At 32.4% G+C, this 25,220-nt stretch overlaps 1 protein-coding gene across 1 annotated transcript; it reads left to right on the plus strand.

The window, feature by feature from the left end:
• The first annotated feature begins 18,139 nt into the window (after window positions 1-18,139).
• LOC120073846 (casein kinase II subunit alpha-like) lies at window positions 18,140-24,410 on the plus strand. The gene is made up of 10 exons (XM_039026728.2): window positions 18,140-18,701; window positions 19,069-19,198; window positions 20,449-20,643; window positions 20,853-21,010; window positions 21,148-21,238; window positions 22,464-22,529; window positions 22,851-22,933; window positions 23,043-23,106; window positions 23,197-23,265; window positions 24,135-24,410. The coding sequence occupies exons 1-10, from the start codon at window positions 18,328-18,330 to the stop codon at window positions 24,192-24,194; spliced, it is 1,290 nt and encodes a 429-aa protein (XP_038882656.1). The 5' UTR covers window positions 18,140-18,327; the 3' UTR covers window positions 24,195-24,410.
• The last annotated feature ends 810 nt before the right edge of the window (window positions 24,411-25,220 follow it).

Raw genomic sequence — 25,220 nt, forward strand, 5'->3', positions numbered from 1 at the left:
AAATATGCTATATAGATTTAAAATCCCACCGTAGGTTAAGTATAATCATGCATCATATTTAAATATAATTTTTATATTTAAAGTTTAGGTTATTCCTAAAGTATGCACATGTATGATGTATATATATAGTATGCATGTTTATAATATAAATATTATATTATTTCTTTTAATGTATGATTAAAAGCATGTTTACTATATAGTTCATTAATAACTTAATGTAATTGTTATATTCTGTTTGTTAATGAAAAAGGAAATGCATGCAGCAAGACATTACTTAGGTAATATAATGGTTATATTCTTTTAATGACGTTAGTATGCATGTTATAGGTTTTATAATTCATTAATTTATAGAAGTTATATGGTTAATGAATTAGAAATTAAAATCTATAATCCAAATTTGCATCAAGACTTACGTTAAAATTAATTTTGAATGGTTTAAAATTAATTTCACATAGACCTATGTTAATAATTTTTCTAATGAGATTAAAAATACGTTTATGTCACACTCTGTTTCAAATTTCTCCTCTAACCTAGAATGAAACGTGAAGACATTAAACATCACTTCTCTATGTGACATCTAACGTTCCAACTCCTAATATATCTTGTGCTCAAGATCAAACCCAGACTTCTAAACCAATTTTCAAAAATAGTTTACATTCATTAATAGAGTCTAAAAACTCAACTCAATTTAACTCACTACGCTATTTAAAAAGGTTTACAGACCAACAGGAAGGAATGTATTTAATAAGCCTCCCATGATATGAAACTCACTAGTTTTAACTATCCTGGAATGCTCTCGAATATATGCACAAACAAGCATATGTCTAATAATAGTAGTGGCGTTTGACGACTCAACAAGCACTAGGAACTTGATCTCTACCTAGGAGGGAACGTAAAACATTGAAAACATGAGCTGGAGCCCAGTGAGTGGTAATTTCATATAAACATGGGCTTTCTCCATCTAAAATATCAAATAAATCTATTAAAATCATTTAGTAAATCTTTTGCAAAGTATATAATATTCAATAACATTTCAAACATGTGCTAGTAAACTAGTAAAATAATAACATGGCCATATCTCATATAAAAAACATTATAAAATATTCATGAGTTGTCAGAAAACCACACAAACTCTGCACTCAAATACTCGTTTACAACGGCGGGCTATTCTAGACAAGGAATGTCCCCCGCGGTGTAAACCAAATAATAAGGTCATATGTGCACACAGAGTTACCTCATGACTAGATATGCATACACACCACAGGTCTAGGTTCCTTTGGACTTCCTGGTATACTCTAGCCACATATGACCCCGGTAGCCCCCTGATAACCTGGGTGGCACTACAGACACAGGTTTCTCTGAACTTCCCAATATACTTTGGCCACATCTAACCCAGGTAGCCCACTGATCGCCTAAGCGGTGTTACTGAAACACATTCCAGTAGCATGGGAAAAAGTCATCTCTCGGGTACAAGAATTAGTAGTTTCAAACCACTTCATAAACCATTCAACATCATTAAATCCACCATCGAGAGGTTTTCTTACAAAACCATACAAATCATAATAATGTAAAATCGGGCTTCAAACTACATTTTTATAAATCCAGCCATATAAAATCAATAGAAATTCAAAATTCAAGATTCAAGCATTTCTAAAATAATAATCAAGTAAAACAAATCATGCCAACACATTTCACAGATCATAGCATACTATCATACTTATATACTTTTCATGTAAAAATTTTTAAATAAAACCTCTCATAGTTCAAACATATAGTTTATATTGAAAATAGTTGAAAATAAACCACTCACTGTTAATCGACTTCTCCTCAGATTTCTAGTTCCTCCAACTCCTGTTTATCCTGAAATTATATTGATAATCTCCTGGTTATCCTCCACATGACCATAATCCAATTATTTGAAAATTAACCTTCAAATATAACCAATTTCATTTAAACTTTCTCAAAAGGAATTTGATTCTAATGTAGAGTTTACTTTGCAATTTGCTCCTTTAATTACTTTAAAATTAACTTAAGATCCCACAATCAATCTCCAATAAGAACTAATTCTACATCAATTTTTCTTAAGCCTTAGTCTTGACTATTTTAAGGTTTCTATTTTAATTTAATCCTAATTTCACTCAATTTAGGGTTTACTCACAATTAAGCCTCTTTAATTACTTAAATTACCTTAATTTCTCCAAATTAATCTAATTTAAACTCAAAGTATCTTAATGATACCAATTAGGACTTAAATCAACCTTGAGTACACTTAATTTTTTCTAAGTCCTAATGCCATCCAATTTTAGGATTTTAACTTACACTTTTATTCTTGAATTATCTTAAAATTAACTTAAGATTCAAACTTAATTCAATTCTAAGGTCAAAGCATCTTATCGATATCCAATAAAACTTAAATTAAGGTTCGAAACACCTTAATTAATCTTAATTTTGTCCATTTTTTTTCTAATTTTTCCATTAATTAATCTTTACTTCAAGTTAACTCCTTAATCAACTTCAAAATTTGCTTGGGATCCCAATTTCTTCTAATTTTAGGTTTAAAGTATCACAATAATACTAATTGGATCCTTAATCATACTTAAAAGCACCTTAACTAACCTAAAATTGAACGTTCTAATTTTTAACAACGGATAATAGATGTCAGACAGAAGTCAACTATAAAAGTCAATTCTTTCTTCAACCTTCAGCCCAGAATTTTTCAGATTTCGGTCAACTTTTCTGGTGAGCCTTCGACGACCCATACCCACTCTAATTAACTTATAAAAATATTTTACCCTCCTTTTTAACTATCTTACCTCAAAATTTGGAGTCTCGAATCTCCTTGAATCGCCCAAAATCGATCAAACATTCCATAGGTACTTAACTTCTGGCAAGAAACTTCAAATTTCAAAATTCAAATTTCCGACCAATAAAAATCCAATTAAATTATATAACACTTCTAAAACTAACTAGCCTCAAAATTTGAATGTCCAATTTTCTTTAAAACTCCTGGAATCGGCGAATACTTCTCGACACCCATTTTTTTCCCACGAAAAGTTGTAGAATTTTCAGAGTTTAAATTCCTCAATTCCGGCTAATAATAACTAAATCAGAGACCATAAAACTCTAGAGAGATCTTAAAAGTATCTTATCTTCGAATGTGGAGCCTCGATTTGACCTCTAAGTCCAGGAATTAGTAAAAAAATCCCCAGCTTCCTTTGTTTTCTGTCTACTTCGGCTGCCACTATTTTACTTCATTTTCCTTGCTTTTCTGGCAACGATTCTTCAGCCCAAACCCTCCATGATCTCTCCTTTACTTCCTCTTTATTTTAGTTTCATTTTGCCTAATTTTTCTTTACAAAAACATCCTAAAAAGACTCCAAATCCAAGCCTATTTTTATTCATCTCTTAAGTCGACTAAACACCAAAACAAAAAATTCCAACTTCTTTGACCATTTTCCAACTCCTGCTTAGGATTTCCCACATATTTGGATGACTAATATGCACCTCTTGCTAATGCAATGGAAGGATTTGATAAGAACAAATCCAAATTTATCAAAAAAAATCCAAAAATCCAAATTTCCTCTCTCTCGGGTCTACCCATTTCTTCCTTCCAATTCTTCTTCAATTCCAACCCAAACTAAGCTTAATAGACCTTAAACATCCTAATTTTACCTTTACACTTAAAAAAAATCTCAAAATTCACCACATTTCAAAATGTTGATTTTATGTTGACCTTGACTTTGACCTATTGACCATTGACTTTGACTTTGACTTGTCCCGAGCATACCTACATCACTCTCGAACATCCTTTATACGCTCAACTAGGTTCGTTATCTTCGAATTATTCCTCGGATCCTTATCTTCTTTTTCTTAGTGAATAAAACGTCAATTCAACTCTTTTTATTTCTAAGTATATTTTTTTAACTAAAGTTTCAAAATCAAACTTAATCTCGAGTCCTCGAGTTCAACCTCAACTATAAGTTCATTAGCATTTCCAAGAAAGAGTAAAAGAAGAGAGAGCTTACAGTTTAATCTTTTAATTCTCTTTTAATAGGATTAAATTGGAGTAAATAAAATATTAAATTTATAACATAGTTATCTATAAGACATTTCTAAGAATGGTGTCAATATTTGTTCAGCTGAACTATAGAATAATTTATATGTGATAAGACCGTTAGCAACTAAATCCCTCCATAACACTGAAATGTTTAAAACTGCAGTAACTCAACATAAAATACTCAAAATTTCTCCTAAAGAAAATGCTCAACTTTGACACCTGAGATTAAGACACATCAATCTCAATAGGATTGAGAGGTTGGTGAAGAATGAACTTCTAAGTGAGTTAGAAGAAAATTCTTTACCTATGTGTGAGTCATGTCTTGAAGGCAAAATGACTAAAAGACCCTTTACTGGAAAAGGTCACAGGGCCAAAGAGAGCCGATACATTAAGACCCCTGTGGTCCGATGAATGTCAAAGTAAGGGGAGGCTTTGAATATTTCATCACTTTTACTGATGATTATTCCATATATGGGTATATTCATTTAATGCAACATAAGTCTGAATCCTTTGAAAAGTTCAAGGCAGAAGTTGAAAATGCATTAAATAAAACAATTAAGACATTTCGATCTGATCGAGGTGGAGAGTTTTTTTTATCTAACATTCCAAAACTATTTGATAGAATATGAAATTGTATCCCAACTCTCAGCACTTGGTACACCTCAACAGAATGACGTATTAGAAAGGAGAAATCGAACTCTGTTGGACATGGTTTGGTCTATGATGAGTTATAATTCCTTACCTGATTTGTTTTGGGGTTTTGCAGTATGGATTGCAATATATATTTTGAATCGTGTCCCATCCAAAAGTGTTGCCAAAACACCTTTGAAATTATGGAATGGTTGTAAAGCTAGTTTATATCATTTCAAAATTTGGGGTTGTCCAGCACATGTGCTTGAGAAAAATCCTAAGAAACTGGAACCTCGTTCAAAACTGTGCCTATTTGTAGACTACCCCAAGGGAATGAGAAGTGGTTACTTATTTGATCTTAAGGAAAATAAAGTGTTTGTATAAAAAAATGCTACTTTTCTAGAAGAAGACCACATAAGGGAGCACAAGCCCCGCAGTAAGATTATGTCGAATGAATTTTCCAATGAATCTACTGAACCTTCAACAAAAGTTGTTGAAAAACCCAACATCTCGACAAGAGTTGTTGAAGTTGGATCATCTAGTAGGTCGAATCCACTTTAAATATTGAGGGAACCTCGATGTAGTGGGAGGGTTGCGAACCCACCTGTCCGTTACATGGGTTTAACAAAAATCCTAGCTATGGTAGCCGACGAAGATGTTTGATCCATTGTCTTACAAGAATGCAATAAAGGATGTTGACAAAGATAAGTGGACTAAAACTATGGATCTCAAAATGAAGTCGATGTACTTCAATTCAGTTTGGGATCTCGTAGATCTACCTGATGGGGTTAAATCTATAGGTTACAAATTGATCTACAAGAGAAAATGGGGTGCTGATGGGAAGGTACAAACCTCTAAGGCTAGACTAGTGGCAAAGGATTATACCCAAGTTCAGGGAGTCAGCTATGAGGATACTTTCTCACTTGTTGCCATGCACAAATCTATCCGATTCTTCCTTCCCATTGCCTCATATTATGACTATGAGATCTGGCAAATGCACGTCAAGACTGCTTTTCTAAATGGTAATCTTGAGGAGACCATTTATATGGAGCAGCCTGAGGGATTCATAACCTAAGGTCAAGAGTAAAAGGTTTGCAGGCTTAATCGGTCCATTTACGAACTGAAGCAAGCTTCTCGATCTTGGAACATAAGGAAGGCTTTTCCGAGAAATAGATTCCCCTTCCGAAGATCACTCATAGCTATCTGACTGTAAGGATTCCCCCTTGTATTCCCCATAGGCTAGGAAAAGTTTGATACTGCGATCAAATCTTATGGCTTTGATTAGAATGTTAATGAGTCTTATGTATACAAGAGGATCATCAATAGTTCAGTAGCTTTCCTAGTGTTATATATAGATGATATCCTGCTCATTGAGAATGATGCAAGTCTACTGTCTGGAGTTAAGAACTGGTTAGCGACCAAATTCCAAATGAAAGATTTGGGAGAGGCTCAATTTGTTATAGGAATTCAGATCTTTAGAGATCGAAAGAATAAAACGATAGCTCTATCTCAAGCATCATACATTGACAAGATGCTTGTCAAGTATTCGATGCAAAACTCCAAGAGAGGTTTACTACCTTTTAGGCATGGAATAATATTGTCCAAGGAATAGTGTCCTAAGACACCTCAAGAAGTTGAGGAATTGAGACAGATCCCCTATGCACCGGCTGTTGGCAGCCTAATGTAGGTGATGTTATGTACTCGACCTGACATTTTCTATGTAGTGGGGATAGTCAGTAGATATGAGTCTAATCCAAGATATGATCGTTGGATCGCCGTTAAGAATATCCTCAAGTATCTACGGAGAACGAGGGACTATATACTCGTGTATGGTTCAAAAGATCTGATCCTTACAAGATACACAGACTCTGATTTTCAGACTAATAAGGATTTTAGGAAATCTAAATCGTGATCAATGTTCACTTTTAACGGAGGAGCAGTAATCTGGAGGAGCACTAAGCAAGGGTGCATTGCTGACTCCACCATGGAGGCTGAGTATGTAACGGCTTGTGAAGCTGCTAAGGAAGCTGTTTGGCTTAGGAAATTATTGACTGATCTGGACGTGGTTTCATATATGTCAAAGCCCATCACACTTTATTGTGATAATAGTGGTGCTATGGTTAATTCCCGAGAGCCTAGGAGTCATAAGCATGGGAACACACATAGAGCGAAAGTATCATCTCATTCGAGAGATTGTGCATCGAGGGAACGTGATTGTCACACATATAACTTTGGAGCACAACGTTGTTGATCCATTTACAAAGACCCTCATGGTTAATGTGTTTGAGGGTCACCTACAGAGAATGGGTCTATAGAACAGGCCACGTTTAGACTAGGGCAAGTGGGAGACTTGAACTGGAGGCATGTTCTGCTCTAGTTTATTGTTTGTGTACTTTGTATTTTAGTTTTGTTTTTTACATTACACACCCCACTAGCTTTAGGTCAAGTAGAAGAGGTTTGGGGTTGATGACCTAAATATTGTAGGATCATATAGTTTGTAATCATATTAGTACAAACTTATTATTTATGTAATAAAATATGTGATGTTTTATTTCAAAATTAGTTTCATTAACTACAAATCAATAAACCAACATCCAAGGTTATCTTGTAGCTTAAACATGTATGTAGAGACATATGGGTGGATCATGTTTAAGTGATAACCTAAATGGTCTATAGTAGTTGGATAAAGCTAGATACCTTATCCTTGTGACACTACGAGTATGACCCGCTTTGTAGATATTACAATTGTTGTAAAGTGCTATAAATGATTTGATCCTGATCATTCATGTGGAAACATGTGAGCGGGGATATTCTATATAAAGGAGTTTGTATAAGACCGGATCATGAAATCTTTAGTCTCATTATATAATGTCATTCATAATAGAGACTTACATTTCACTAAGATGACCATAGGTAACATGACTTGAATCCTGAGTGAGTTGTGAACTCCTGCCTATGAAGGCAGTCATTTGTGTGGGTGAGAGTGGCTAGATCGTCGACTCAATAAGCCTACCATTTTGGAGATTTGTTTGATTGGGGAGTTGGGAACACAACTACATAAGAAGGAATTCACTCATTCCTCAATGTCGAGGCAAGTAGATAAATTGCTCCCTTTATGGTTAATTTCGGGGCTTGAACAATGTGGTGCTACACTCTCTCCTAGCCCGAGAGAGGTTTGGTCATAGTTAGACCATGATTTATTGTTTATTAGAGGGATCAGTGGTACTTAAGGAATTAGATGTAACTACATGGGCAAAACCGCAATTTTGTCCAAGCTGTACTTACGAGCAATTTGTGAAGGGTTATTGCACGTTGATTGGTTATATCCAATGGATACAGAAATATATCTATAGAGCAAAGAGTACAATTGTTGGTATTTAGTGGAGTGTCCGAGAGTTAAGGAATGGTGAATACTTTAATTAAAGAGTTTAATTAATTATTTACGTACTGTTGGAGCTTTAAGTTACAGGTCCATGAGGTCCTCCGATAGCTCAACGGGATTTAATGAGAATCATTTTTTAGATTAATTTGAATTGTTCAAATTAATTGGAGGAAAAATTATATATGATATAATTATTATATCAAATAATTTAATTGAGAGAAATTAAATATTTGAATATGATTCAAATATTAATTATGTGAATTGGAATCATATAATTAAGTTTAATATAAATGAAATTTATAATAAATATCGTTGTTGAGAGAATTAAATCATAGGTTAAATTGTATTGGATATAACATTGAACTATAAGATATATGTTATATGTGATATAACACATAGTTATATATATATGTATAATAAATTAGTTATTATATATACATATATTATATTAATTAATTTAATTTAATTTAAATATTATTTATTTATTTATTTTGAATTAATTGGGAAGGAAATAACTTCCCTCCCAATTTTTCTCTCAAACCCACGTTATGTGTGGGTGGTTGATAAAAGGGATTGATTTGATCATTTTCTTCCTTTATCCCATAAAGAAGTGTACTATGTTTATATATATATATATATATATATATATATATATATATCACTGTTTGATCTTTTCCTCACTCTCAATTTTCCCTCAACCAAAAAAAAAAAAAAAATCACAGAGCCCGCAACTCCTATGATTCCCATCCTAAAGAATACAGAGATTTCTTCATGGTGGTGGCCATTTGTTTTTTGATCTGTTCATGATTTTACAGAGAAGAGGATACCGTGACATTTTCGTTCATCAAGGTTAAGTTTCCTCTTCCCTTTTCTCTTCTTATTTTATTAAGGATGTTGTATATATATTCAAATGCATAATATTGTGTATGTTTACTGTAAAATTTATATTCTATAAGTTTTGGGTTTGGGTTCGATCTCGTCTTCCGCTCAAGGACCTTCAATAGATCTTTCAAAAGTGAATGTTATGATTAAGTTACCAATATTCGTAAATAAATTTAGACAAAATTGTACTTTCACCCATCCACTGAATAACTCTCGCTCTGTGATGCATTGGAATTCCTCATTCCAGTCAAATCCACTACAAGTCGGTCCTCTTATTTCTGCGATCGCTTGGTAAGTTTTTTTTCAGGGATTTGATTCGACAATCTATAGTCGTCGATCCTTGGATATTATAGCTGGCAACTTTTCAGCCATCATACGTTGTAGTTGTGCCAAGTACCCAGGTCGAAATGTCCCATTGTTTGATCTCCATCCACCAGATGCGACCAATGCCACCAAGCACTCAATCAGCTTCGCTTCTTCATCTTTAGTCCAAGTGTGCTTTAGGACTCTAGAGGAATTTGACATTTTAGTGTATACACGTACACATTTTAATACAATTAAACAATAAACAAAAGTATAAAACATAATTAATGGGTGAAGTGAAATACAAAATATAGTAAACATATTGATATTAAGAGAGTTCAGAGTGAAGTCATTTCACAACACACAACAAGAAAGTGTTCTAATTGATTAAAGAAGCATAAATGCACTACACATCACACAACTCCCATTTAGTAAATATTTGTTGCGCCAATTGATCCCTTCATTGGGTCCATTTCTTTGAACTCTTAATGTAATTGATCTCATCCCCCCTCAGTTGTAGCAAAGTTTGAATCCACCTCATCCAAATCCTCGGCCAGTTCACTGTTAGTCATCTCCCTATTGACAAGATTGTGAAAAAGGCAACACGCCATGATGATTCAACATTGGATTTGCATTGGGTAGTATGATTTTCCTCGCAAGATTGCCCATCTACCCTTCAACAACCCGAATATTCTCTTGATGACATTTGTGCAGAAGAATGCTTCATGTTAAAGAATTCTCGTGGAGTTGTTGGAGCATTACCTTTTCTACGCCACTCTGAAAGATGATATCTTTCGCTTCTATATGGCACCAAAAAACTCTCTACATTTTGCTGCTCAACATCACATAGATAATAATACCCCGTTGAACGTCCAACCATTTCAAACCTTATATTAGAAATACACTGAGTAGGGAAAGATAGTATGTGTAACTAGTTACTCTTCAGAACCTTCAGTCCATTAGGTCGTGACATTGCATCTCTGAGAACTCGAGAATCAACTGCGGATCCTTCCCACCCTGATAAGATGAATACGAAGTCACTATTTGTATTGCAAACACTAAGTACATTTGTTGGAATTTCACCCTTCCTCGTCCTATATCTTGGGCGATCAGTTGTACTGACATTTACCTTTATGTACATGCCATCTAACGCATTTAGACAATTCTATAGTGGAACAAAATAAGAAATATTCATGCACATACGTTCACCTAACAAATAAGTCAAGTCGAATTAATGTTGGTTTAGTTGAACTGTACCTCAAACCATTTCCATCTATGATCTGTACATGAGTTTGTGATCGGCAAAAGGTTTTTTTTTAACAACATGTCGTATAATCATAACACTACTAATAAAACGTTGTTGAAATGCCTGGAAATAGTCTCACCAGACCGTACAAATTCTGAACTATTTGGTTCTTAACGTCGTGAGCTAAGATATGTAAGAACATGGCAACCATCTCCTCTACATCTATAACTTCAGTTCCGACTAATCCATTAGTTGTCTTAAGTAAATGACATAGAATGACAAAATATCTTCTATCCATTCTTGTACTTTGACGACAACATAAATCTGACTCTTGGATGCTTCGAAAGTATGCTAACTGTCTAATACGATGTCTACTGTAGTGTGATGTGTTTTCTATCTTCCTATGGTCATTGAGTAATAACTCTAGTGTTAAAAATAACTGACGTTGTGAAGTTGTGAATGTTGTTACTATCATAACTAGTTCTATTGGGTCTATTATGTACTAAAAAATTTGGATCTAGTTCTGAAATAACAATTTTAGATCATAAAATAATTACAATATTGATTTTTTATACTCTCTTTTTATGTTCTTTTAAAAACAAATACACCATAGATTGATACTCTATTTTTTAATTGGTGTACAACAAACTGATTTTGTATGTTCTTTTTCAATGTTATATTAAACAACATTGTTTTTTTAAGTCTTCGTTTTGTATGTTCTTTTAAGTCAAATTGATTTTTTAAAGTTTTTTTTTTTATTCCATAGTAAACAACGGAGACTTACAGAACTGATTTTTTAAGTTTTGTTTATTCCGTAGAAAACTTTTTTTTTTAATTACACTATTGGTTGGGAATATTTTCTGGAAAAAGCACATTTTTTATGTTCTTTTTTAATATCATATTAAACAACATTGTTGTTTAAGGGCATGTTTTTATGTTCTCTTGAGTCTAGCAAATTGATTTTTTGAGTTTTTTTTATGACTTAAAAAATGATTTTTTAAGTTTTTTTATTCCATAGCAAACTATTTTTTTTGTATACACTATTGATTGAGATTCTTTTTCTTAAAAAAACTAATTTTTTTACTTCTTTTTAAATGCCAGATGAAACAAAATATTTTTCAAGTCTCTGTTTTTTAGGTTCTTTTTAGTCCAACAAACTGTTTTTTAAAGTTTTTTTAGACTTAAAAAGCTGATTTTTAACGTCGTTTTTCTCCATAGCAAATTGTTTTTTTTATTACACTATTTTATTTTATGTTTTTTTTTTCGTGTTATTCTAGAATTGAATACACTATAAATTGGTAATCCTTTTTTAATAAATAATACAACAATATGATTTGTTTGTATTATTTTTTTAATGTTATTCTAAAAATGAATACACTATAGGTTGGTAGTATTTTTTTTAAAGAAAAAAAAACCGGTTTTTTGTGTTCCTTTTTTATGCCATATTAAACAACAATGGTTTTTTTTGTGTTCTCTTAAAAAAAATTATTGTCATTCCTCCAAGCAACAAGTATAAAATCATGTTATTAATCTAGACATAAATAATAATGAAAAACATTCATTCAACTATAAATTCATTCAAACAGCTATAAAAATACGAAACAAACACGAAACAAACATATCTTACTATGTTCATCATCCAAATAGCTATAAACAATAATGTATGAATATTTGTCCAAATTACTATAGATTCATGTTAACGAACCTCACGCAATGCTTGAGTATGCTAATAATCCACCTTGATAAAAGCATACAAAAAGTAATGATTAGCAAAAAACATAAGTAAGAAAGAAAAGCGTGTAACCTAAACCTCGAAAAAAATTACATAAACCATAACAATGATAGATAACTATCACCTTAGCAAGATATAGTTGGTAAACAGTGTTTGATGCGGTTGATTCGTAACAAGACTAACCCTAAAACAAGTTACGATAAAGAACATTAGTACATACGAAAGACATACCATTTGCATTTATGAAGTAGATGGAATGTGTTTGTCTTTATAGTTGAAAGCAAGTGAGACCATAATTATAAAGTACAAAAAAAAAAAAGGGTCCAGCCTTAGAGTCATTAAATTCATTCATTGAAACTTGAATTTCAGATAATATCATGAATAATGGTAAACAAGAAATCAACAATGTAGATAGAACGACCAACAATTGATTTTAATCAGAGACAAACAATGATAAATCATTTCATTTAAGGAAGGAGAATTGAAAATTAGAGACGAATAATAGAGACAATAGAAAACAAAAGATGCAAAGAAGTTTATGATAATGTGAAATGAAACACAGGATAAGAAAATATTGGAGGCAAGAGAAATGACATATCAATTGCATTAAGGAAGTAGATAGAATGAGTTTGGCCTAAAGTTGAAGTGAATTGAGACCCATATATAATAGTTGTGTGAACTATTGACCCATGAAATTTTTTAAGTGAGATCCATATATAAATAAAAGTCAATGACTTTGACAAAAACCTACCCAATAAACAGTAACTAACAACCACTGTCAATCAATATACAATAGATCATCTTAAAAAAAGGATATGACAATGATGAATACAATAAATAGTACCTAACAACCACTGTCAATCAATGTACAATAAACCATCATAAAAACAGGAGATATGACAATGATGAATACAATAAATAGTATCTAACAACCACTGTCAATTAATATACCATAAACAAGGGACAAACATAGGCCAAAAGTTACAAAATGGAAAAGCAATGGACAGACAGAGACTGAAATGAACTAACAATGGATAAACAAATACCAAAATTTACGAAAAATGGCCAACCAATGGACAAATAGAGGCCAAAAGTGAAACAATTGATAGACAGTGACCAAAATGGACAAACAATGGACACTGCATAGAAAAAATCCATCATTTTTCATCAATAGAATGAAAATAACCTAATCAAAATTACCAAAATCATCAAATACCCTATAGACAACACAGTGATAATATAGACAGTAACATTAGAATCAACCTAAGAAGCAACAACCCAAAACACATGTTTCTTTATTTTGTCATAATTTAGAAAATGGACAGATAATGGACAAACAAAGACGATAATGACAAAACAATGAACATGAATCAAAATTTAGAGTATAATTTAAGAGCAAAACAATGAACATGAAACGAAATAATGGACAACAGTGGACAAACACAGAGCATAATTTACAAAATTTTGAGCTAAAGTTAAAAAAAAATGACCTCATCATCGGCTAGAAAAGGAAAAAAAGATTACCTTCGATCTCCCCCCTCCCTCTACCAAGCTCCATAACTTATCCTTCACCCCCTACCACTCTCCAAACGATAACCTCCACCCCATCAAGCACAATCGTCCCTCAAACAAATTAGGTTGAAACAACAAAGTGAGAAAATCGAATGATGCAACAAAGGGAATCAAAAGTTTGGAACGGTAAGGGATAGTATTCGTTTGGAACGGCAAGGGTAAGAATGAACGAACACGTTTAGAATGACAATGAGAGGGAGAAACTCAGACGAAATCCCAATCGATATAGATGAAGATACACGAATTCAGATCTGTAGATCTATAGGTATGTGAAGGGTCTAGAGAAAAAGGTGCAAGAAGAGTACCATCATAAACGTATATTTATAATTCTATGAAGGGTTAGATGAAATAAAGTTAGGGGCTAAGGATCCAAATCCATTTTCAACGGTGATGGAATTGATGGAGATGAAGAAACGTGAAACCAGATTTGAAGATGACACTGAAACCAGATCTGAAGACAGAGAGGTAAAGAGAGAAGAAAGAATATTATTGATCTGAGCATTTCGTTCGATCGAAGAAGAAATGAGGCATAAGAAGGGAGATATTGAAAATAGTGAAAAGGCACACATCGTGGGGTTGGGAACAATGTTCCCTAGAGTTAATTTTGAACATAATATTGGAGCTTCAACTAAAAATAGTTGGAGCCCCAAACATGGAGTAGGCTTATATAGCCCATTCCACCCCATTCCACTTGGGCCCAAATAGGCCCTTACTGTTTTTCTTCAACTTATTCAACTTTTCCGACAGTGGAGACACCGACTAATAAGATTGACGACAGGAGAACACATGTCGTGCTCGAGACAAATTCTATCTCCAACAACTCAATTTCTTCATTTCCTTCGTTCTCTTTTTTTGTTTCTTGCATATAAATTTTACTCACATCAATAGCTTTTCTTTTTCTTAAATACCCCAGCTTGATAGCTCTGCTCTTCACCAGCTAGCTAAATATCAGCGGCTAGTTACACTTTCTCTTTATGTCCTTAACTCCATAATTTTCCAAATTTGTCCTCTTCCCACATTTCAACTATACTAAATTGAAAATTTCCTTTTTATTTTGGATATTTGTAGTAGATAGTATAATAAGGGGATAAATCTAGAAATACATAACTTCTTTAAAATATTTGCAAATATAAAAATGTTGACTAGTCAATTTTTGATTTTTTTTCTAATTTTTAATTTCGTTCTCCCTTATCTTGTCTTGTTACGAACCTTCTTTTTCCTATTCTTTTTTTATTATCATTTTTTTTTTATTTTTTTATTTTCTTCAGTTTTTGCTTCTTTCCTTTTTTATTTTTTATTTTCCTTCATTTTTTATTATTTTTTCTTTCATCTCTTCAATTTTTGCTTCTTATTTTTTTTAAATTTTCTTTCCTTTAACCAGTTTTTGCTTTTTTTTTTCTTTCATTTCTCTGATTTTTGCTTAATTTTTCAAAATTTCTTTTCTTTTCTTGGTTTTTGCTTATTCTCTTTCTTTTTTCTTTTTAAATTTTCTTTTCTTTATCTAGTTTTTGCTTCTTCCTTTTTCTTTTCCATAAGAATTATGAGATTGAGTTTTGTATCGAAGACTTGAAAATACCTATTTCATAAGTGTCTTAACACCAACAAATCAATCATCAAGTTTGATTATTCTAACAAAACATTAAATATAAATAGCAAATGAAAACAGTTTTGAAATAAACTATTTTTTTAGTCCACGAATTTGCATCATTTTTTGAAACATTTCTTAAAAGTTTGAAATAAGAAATGAGAAATTAAACTTGAAAAGGTATAGACAGGTCAATAGTTATTAAACAAGTTTATTTCTCAAAAAATGAGAAATCCGAACGGTATCAGACAGGTCAATAGGTTTTTTTTTTTTTTTTTTTTTTTTTTTTTATAGGACTTTAAGAGTATGATGTCTATCATAATTAAACTTGAAAAGATAGCAAAAAGATTGCCCAAAATAAAGAGCAACAATTGAAATACTTGTGTACTCGAAAAGAAAAAGGAGGTGGTAAGTAACTATCATAATTAAAATGTGAGGTGGAATCAAATCTCAAACCACGAGGTTGATAGTATAAACATTATGCCAGTTGAATTACGCTTTTGTTGGTCATTAATTCATTTCATTTTCCTTTTGGGTTATTATTGGAAGTTAATTTTTTTGCCAATTACCCTAATCTCTCCATTTCGTCAATTTACTAATTTACTTAATAATGCCTTTAAATTAAGTGAACCAAATTAACTTCCACTTAAACTTTTCAAATTAAAGCTAAAAATTTCAGTTATTCCAATTTTATAGCAATTTAGAATGTTTCAAAATTCATTCAACAATTAATCACAATTTTTAATGAATAGATTTTAACCCTACCTTACATAGTCAATTCACACAATTACCCATATTAGTTTTCCCTAAGTTCATTTTAGGTAATTTAATTCCCAATATCTCATATTAATTCCTTTACCTCTTATACTTCAACTTTTACCAAACTTTATTGTACTCTTTTTTTTTTTTTTTTTGAAAGATAGTGTAATTAAAATGTGGGGTGGGAGAATTCTCAAACCTCGAGGTCAAAAGTATTATGCCAGTTGAACTATGCTCTTATTGACATTTAAATCTAAAGTTTAATAACATGAAAACGGTTTTAGAGTTTACAAAATTACCATCCCTTATTAGAATTTCGTCCTTGAAACTTAAAGAAGGCCATCTAGAGAATTTTGTCCCAATCTACGAGGATATGACATGTTTAAATAACATCTCACAACATCACAACGAGGCTTTATAACTCCTGATTTAAAACACAGATGGTGAACTATGCTCAATTTATGGCTGAATTGTGTTCATTCCATATTTTTGTAAGTTCAGAATAAACATTAAAATTCATTGCCAAAATCAGAGTAAAATTTGATGTTTAAAAACCCGAAATCGTCAAACTAATATTGAAATTGACAGAAATAGATATACAATAGTGTTGTCCTTTTGTACCTCAAAAAAGAAAAAAGAAAAAGGAAAAAGACAATACAACACAACGGTGGCTACTGGCTAATGCCTATGCTATGATATGCACTCTAATTTTTTTCCATTGAAAATATACCGTCATTTTCTATACCACCATTAAAGGTTTATGAATATCTGGAGTAAAGACTATTATAAGATTATAATAATTAAAAGTAAATATTATTTTATAATTTTCAATTGGTTACGATCAATACTATTTTAAAATTTTATTTGCTACCATATTTACTATTTGTTACAACTTTTACTATTTTACATTCATCATTTTTTTATTGTTTTTTACAGTGTTTACTATTTTCTTTTCAAACTAAAATAATTTATATCTCAAACACATTATATTATAACTCAAATTAAAACAATCTCCACCGCAAACACAAACTATTATAACCAAACTATAATAATCTAATACTATAATAATCAACTTCTTATCTCAAACGTTGAGTTTGTTGACTTTAATTCGTTACAAAACTACCAAAACATTTGTTCCACTTCCACCAAATAGTTTGTTTTGATTCAAAGACATGATAGCATTTTCCATCTCAATATAGATGCATGTTCTCTAAGTTATCACTCTTTGAAAGGTTTTTGGCCAGATTCCTAATATTTTTATTTGAGGTAAAAATACATTTTTATCCTCGAGTTATATATCTAATTTCGATTTGATCTCTATATTTTAAAGATCACACATTTAGCCCATAATTTTTTAGTTGAATTTCAATTTAGTAAGTTTCAAACGATTACAATTTTACTTTTAATTCAATTTGGTTCATAAATTTCGAGATTTAAACTTGTAACTAAATTTTTTTTTTACTAAATAGTCATTTTATTTTTTTAATGTAGATGTCTATTAATTAATTTAAACTAATTATAAAATAAAATTTAAAAATTAATTTTAATAATAATGAAAAATAGTTAAAAATTAATTAATAAAATACCGTAGACTAAAGTGATCATTGAGTGAAAAATTGAAGATTAAAAGTGAAAATATCAAAATATACGAATCAAATTGAAATAAAACTAAAAAATGAAAGGTATAATTAAAACTGTTGAGAATCTAAAGATTAAATTGAAATTAAACTCATAATTTAAAGATTAAAAAAGGTAAGGGTCAAATAGAAACTAGGAAGTAAAAAATATTCCTCCTTTGTTTAATGTTTTTTTTTTTTAATTACATTACAAATTTTGTGGAATTTAGTCTCGTTAGACTTCATGAATAATTAAAGTGGGTCGATAAAGGACGGAGTATTTCATTAAATTATAACAACTAAATTCTAATTTATTTATTTTTTAAGAACGGGCCAAATTTACAATTTATTTTTTTTAAAAATTTTTTTTAGTACATTTATATTTTAAATTTTACTTTAGTAAAATAAGATAGATTTCTTGAAGGAAAAGAAAAAAGAAAGATAAAGAAGAGGGGAGAGGGAAAAAAAAAAAAAAAAAAGAAGAAGAAGAAGAAGAAAAAGAGAGAGGGTATTTGAGTCGAAACATCGATGGTGGTAGCTTTTTGGTTTCAATCAGCGATTTGATGGCCATAAGGCCGCTCAATTTCAAAGTTTCTCCCAATTACCAGACCCCTCTTCTCTCTTCTCTCTTCTCTCCTCCTCTCTTATCCGCTTTCTCTCTTCCCCAATCTCCGCCTTCAATCTTCTTCTTCCTCCGTCGGATTGCTTCCTCCGCCACCTCCCTTTCTCGTTCCCAACACCACCACCTCCCGCCTCAACCGCCCCACAGAACCAGCCCCCTTCTTCGTTCATTATCCCCGCAAGAAACCCTGGCGCAGAAGATCGGCAAATCGATTCGCCGCCCTGGCGCTCCCTCCAAGGCTAGGGTTTATGCCGATGTTAACGTGATCCGACCTAAGGAGTACTGGGACTATGAGTCCCTCACCGTACAGTGGGGGTAATAATATTTATATTTTTTTCTCCTCCGATGTCTTTTGTTTATTAGGGATGGATTTTTTCCGATTTAGTTTGATTAGGAGATGAAATGGGCTTCGGTTGGTGGTTGTATTGGAACACCTTGTATCTTTTAAAGTCCATGTCGTAATATATAATTTATTGCTTTCTTTATTGGTAGCAAAACCTATGGAGACTTGGCATACTACTTCTTTAGACGCTATAATTGCACGAGCTTATACGAATATGTTTCCTTTCATTTTGAAGCTTTCTAATCTTGGGATGGGATATGAATTTCATTTCGAGAAAGAAGTTTTGCATTTGGATGAAACATATGCTCTTGGCTTATTTGTTGGTGTTCATTTTTACAGGGACCAAGATAATTATGAGGTCGTGAGGAAGGTGGGAAGAGGGAAATACAGCGAGGTGTTCGAGGGTGTTCACTGCACTGACAATGAAAAATGTGTCATTAAGATTCTTAAACCCGTGAAGAAGAAAAAGGTAAGCTTTGCTTTGTTTTATCAAGAATATTTCACGGACTGTTTAACATTGTTGTGAAGTGGTACTTGTAATATGGTTGTCTCATTGTCAATGGGAAGTAATGTCGTGGGAGATATAGTGTATTTTCTTCTTCTGTAATATACACCGTGGCTAATATTAGCATTTGATCTTTAATGTTTTAGGAAACTAATGGCATTGCTTTATTTCTTGCTTTCCTATTTGTGACTATTCCTTTCTCTTTGCCGTACAATTGTGGCACAATAGCTCAGGTATACATGTTTGGGATTTGAAGGACCTGTGAGGTTCAAGAAAATAAGGACAAAATAAATCAACGATTATTTGTAAACTAATTATATATATGTTTGCATTTAGGAACTAATGAATGAATGAAAAGTTACAAAAACCTGTAAGAATTTAGCAAAAGGGTGTAAAAGGAAACATATAATTGTGTACAATAATATTCAATAGAGTGGCATGAGAAGGTGTGGAAATAAAAGGGTTTTGTTCCAGGGACTGGCTATTGTTCATCATCATAACTGATATGGGTTGAAAAAAGAGTAAGGGTAAACATATGGGTTTTTCAAATATAATTTGATCAAACGTACCCTTGTGTTGTCCACATTTTAATTCCTATGGAAAATGTTATGTTGCTGTGTTTGTGTTTGTGCTCATGCTTCAAATATTTTATACCTTTCTAATATTACTTTTATGTACTTTGATGTCATTTAGTTACGTCTTCTGACAACTGCACTAGTCTTGTTTTAGTCTCTGGATGCAATTGTGCATTCTAGCAAATGCCTGTTTATTGATAATGATCACTTCACGTGGAAAGCTATTTACATGTAGTATATGTTTAGGATGAGTAATACAGTACAAAGTTGTGTTAATGTTCATCATTGTCTATGGAGATTTTTGACAAATTGAAGGATGTTCTTGTTTTCTGGAATATTCTTGGGCGTCCAATGATCAGATTATGAGACCCACATGTTATTCTCGCACATGCATATTGATCTTGTTTTGTTTTGTTTTTATAGTTGAAGTTAATTCCCTCAAAGATATATGTTTCTAAACTGTTCTTTTTATTGTTAGTGAACAATTTATCATGTTGAATCTGATCTTTAGCATCTTTTTAGCATGTTTTCAAGTCCTTCAGAATTTGCAAAGGCCTTCTTAATTCCCTTCTATTAATTTGAAGATATTGTTTTCTCAAGATCTCATATTTTATATTTTGTTTGTTATACTCGATGCAGATTAAGAGGGAGATAAAAATACTGCAGAATCTTTGTGGAGGGATAAATATCGTGAAGTTGCTTGATATTGTTCGAGACCAGCAATCAAAGACACCAAGTCTTATATTTGAGCATGTGAACAATATTGATTTTAAAGTTCTTTATCCAACACTTTCAGACTTTGATATTCGCTACTATATATATGAACTTCTAAAGGTAAGCATATAGTCTTGGGTCTTTTTTGTTGCCATGATAAGTGAGCTTTTTTTTTTCTTTTTTTTTTTTTTTTTTTTTGTTGTTGTTGTTGCATGCCAACATGTTGCTAGTGTTGCAGTTGCTTAATTAAGCATTAACCCTTTACCCCATGGTTTTTGTTTGACTTCGCTAACTCTGGGTGTCCATGTTGTTGGAAACTGTATGTGTAGGCTTTGGATTATTGCCACTCCCAAGGAATTATGCACCGAGATGTCAAACCTCATAATGTGATGATTGATCATGAGCAACGTAAACTTCGTCTTATAGATTGGGGCCTTGCTGAGTTTTACCATCCTGGGAAAGAGTATAATGTTCGTGTTGCTTCAAGGTTCTTTGTTTGTTCTCTTTGTGGAATTGTTTTATATTTAAATTAATTTATTAGGATTTGTTAGTGGCATGTATAAGTTTGTTATAAATGATTTTGGATCAATATGTTCCCTTCATTATTTTGTTGAGTACTTGCAGATATTTCAAAGGTCCAGAACTTCTTGTTGATTTACAAGATTATGACTACTCTTTGGACTTGTGGAGTCTTGGCTGCATGTTTGCTGGAATGGTGCGTAATTGGTTTTTGGCTACAACTTTTTGTACTCAAATTTTCCTGTCTAATAATAATTTATAAAATTTTTAATAGAGATTCTAACATCTTACTATTATTTACTTGAGTTATTTTATTTTGGAAAATATTTTGTTATCATAAGCAAGTGGAAGACATTGGACTCGGTATGTTACTGAGGTCTTCATACATAGTAGTATCATATGGAATGGCATGTCTTGCATTTTGTAGTGTCTTCTGCACCAAAGTTATAATGGTCTCTAATTTGAATTGGGGCATCTTTTCTTCTAAAATTTTTAATAGAGATTCTAACTTCTTACTATTATTTACTTGAGTTATTTTATCTTGGATTATATTTTGTTATCATACGCAAGTGGAAGACATATTGGACTCGGTATGTTACTGAGGTCTTCAGACATTGTAGTAATCATACGGAATGGCATATCTTGCATATTGTGGTGTCTTCTGCATCAAAGTTATAATGTTCTCTCATTTGAATTGGGGCATCTTTTCATGATATTTGTGATTATTGGAAATTTCTACCCCAAATTTTAATAGAGATTCTAACATCTCACTATTATTTGCTTGAGTTATTTTATGTTGGAAAATATTTTGTTATCATAAGCAAGTGGAATATTGGACTCGGTATGTTAGAGGTTTTCACATAGTAGGTAGTATCATATGGCATGGCATGTCTTGCATTTTGTAGTGTCTGCTGCACCAAAGTTATAATGTTCTCTCATTTGAATTGGGGCACCTTTTCATGATATTTGTTGTTGGTCTAATATTAAGTTCTAAAATTTTTAATAGAGATTCTAAGATCTTACTATTGTTATCTTGGATTGTATTTTGTTATCATAAGCAAGTGGAAGACATATTGGACTCGGTATGTTAGTGAGGTCTTCATACATCATAGTATCGTACGGAATGACATGTCTTGCATATTGTGGTGTCTTAAGTTATAATGTTCTCTCCTTTGAATTGGTGCATCTTTTCAACCACACCACACACAACAACAAACAAACAAATAAAGTTATTAAATAATAAATAAAAAAGGAACATAAAATCTTTGTTTTGGATAGGGTGGATATTATTCTACTTCCTGTTCATCCTGAGATGGAAGATGACTTGATTATTCCATATTCCAATTGTTTAGCGTTTTCTAAATAGATAGTCAACTTGTGTAGAATTGCTTGATGCTTATATTATTAATTTATGCTGTCAGATTTTCCGTAAGGAGCCGTTCTTCTATGGACATGATAATTATGACCAGCTGGTCAAAATAGCTAAGGTATGGAATATTCTTTAATTAAAATTTTATATTTTATTCTATTCTTACAGCTAATAGATTTTCTGTCACACGGTTTTGATCTTATCCATGTGTATTTTCCACATTCTTATCTGTGAGAAGCAACTCCATATTTTATTGGATTTGTGCAGGTTTCCGTAACTTTTATCTTTTAATTGAATTTAAGGCTTTGGTTTAATGTAACAGTGCACACTGTTTGAGTGTCATTCATGTGAATATAGTTATGGATGAATTGAATGAGTAAACGTACTGCTCTTGAGAGGTAAAGGTCCAACTTGATGTTTATGGTTTTTGGTGGAACAGGTGTTGGGGACAGATGAATTGAACACTTATTTGAGTAAATATCGAATAGAATTAGACCCACATCTTTCGGCTCTTGTTGGGAGGTTTGTTCCAGGACTTGACTCCTTGCATTTTTATTTTGTGCTGGTCATTGGTCACTTCAACTGAGTTCACAAGTTATTGCTTACTTTATTTTTAATAAATTTGATGAAGGCATAGTCGAAAACCTTGGACCAAGTTCATTAATGTTGACAATCAGCATTTGGCAGTCCCTGAGGTAAAACTAACAGAAAAATTGTTATTTTATGATTCAGTGTTTGGTTTTTTTAAGGTTTATTTCCTGATCATATTTATTTTACATTTGAAGGCTGTTGACTTCGTTGATAAATTGTTGCGCTATGACCATCAAGAAAGACTGACTGCTAAAGAGGCAATGGTTTGTATACTGCACTAAAGCATTTTATCCTTCTCTTATATCTTGAATGATCTATTTTCATGCATCCTTCCCCTATTGGATTGAATGCATTATGCGAGGATCAGTGATTTAAAAAACCCTCTCGGGCGCGTGTCTAGGCCAAGGTGTGCAGGAAAGGCGAGGCTCACAAAATAAAATGTGCCTTAGGTGTGCGCCTTTTGTGAAGCCCCAAGGCTCAAAGCCTTGGGTCTTGGGGCTCTTTTATTGTTTTTAAAAAATAGTAATAAGTAAGGGTTTTCCTTCCTTATTAACTAAAAGTCCAAGTTTACTAAAGCCTAAATGCAATTTTTTTTCCTTCCATATTTCCACTTCAACCATGCTTCTCTTTTTAATGTGATATTTTTATATATAGTGCACCTCACAAAAAAAAAAAAAAAAACGCGCTCCTTTTCGTGTGCCTTATGCCTAGGCTACAAAGGGTGATTGTGCCGTAGTATGCCTTGTGCATTTAAAAACACTGGCGAGGATATGTTATTGTGATGTTCTATTTGTTTGTTCTATTTGTCTGAAACTCCCGATACCCCCAAATTTGTTAGTACTGCTTGCTCTTTTATCCTCTTACATAGCTTTACTTTTACTTGAACGTATTTCTGCATATTCAAACTCCGCCCGCATATACAATGTCATCAAATATTCTTAAGAGTAAGATTCTTCTGTCATTACATCATTATCTTTATTAGAATATATATCGATTTTGATGCGATCCTAAAAGTTCTGGGAGAGTACTGTAAAGGACCTTGTTGAAGTGATCATAGGCAGTGTCTCTACGTAAATTGTTAGTTTATTTTCAATATTTATGATCAGTCCATATTGTTGATTGTAAAATGCAGGCCCATCCATACTTTTTCCCTATTAGGAATGCAGAAAGCAGCAGAACTCGGAACCAGTGAAATCCATTCCAGATGGGAAGCTGACAAGTGTGCCTCTCTCATATTTCTCCGTCTCTGTCTGTATTTTTGGCCATCCTCTCTGATGTTTAAGAACTTTAATTTGGTGTAACGAGGAAATGTGCCACTCCTTGTGTGCTGTAAAACCAAGTTATTTCCCGTTAATTTTCCCCGAAATATTTGGCTAATTCTTAAGTAAATTCTTTTTGCGTCGGTTAATTTTTGAAAGCACCATCTTCTTATGCATTTGAATGGCTGATTATCATCATGTGATAGGATACACGTTCATGTCCCAAGCTGGTTGTTGGTCCAACTGACTTGGTGATGATTCCTATCTTTGAAGTACTTTGGTAGGGACAGGACAGTCTTCGCGATGTGTGGGATTAGGCCTTGGGTCGTTGGATTGTTGAGTTTTTGATCCAATCAATCAACTGTATCTGATTGATTTGGATGGTTTATTTTAATAATATTTCAAAATATCAGTACTTTATGAACTCCCTTTTTTTTAAAAAAAAAAATAACAAAAAATATATCGTAGAATAGAATAAGTAGTACTGTTCAATCATTTCGTTCCTCCCATTCAAATTTACCAGATTGGTATTTATGGCTTTCTTGTTTCATGTTTTGGGTTGACAGTCTTTTTCCTCTTGAGATAGAGAAATTAATTAGGGGGTGTTGGGCCCCCCTATTTCAAGTGGTATAGTCTGTTTCATGTTTGGAATTCTAATTGTAACCGATAACGTTTCTAAATGTTGGAATGCCTTGAATTTGTTAGCAGAAGTTTTGCAACTAAGTACGTGGTTAAAAAAAGTGCGCTACAAAAGTGTGCTACATAAACTCTCCAATCCGGTATCGTTATGTATTTAGAAAACTCTCTAATAGTAGTATTCTCCATTTGCTCTGTGGACGTAGCTAATAGATGGTTAGTGAATCATGTAGATGTGTGTTGATCTTTTTTTACATTTCTTTTGTATTCTTTCATTGTCGATTTCCTAACAAACTGGTATTAGAACAATCATTAGAGTTTCA

The sequence above is a fragment of the Benincasa hispida genome, chromosome 3, assembly GCF_027475165.1.
Source record: "Benincasa hispida cultivar pf3 chromosome 3, pf3_genome.v1.1, whole genome shotgun sequence".
Taxonomy (NCBI): Eukaryota; Viridiplantae; Streptophyta; class Magnoliopsida; order Cucurbitales; family Cucurbitaceae; genus Benincasa; species Benincasa hispida.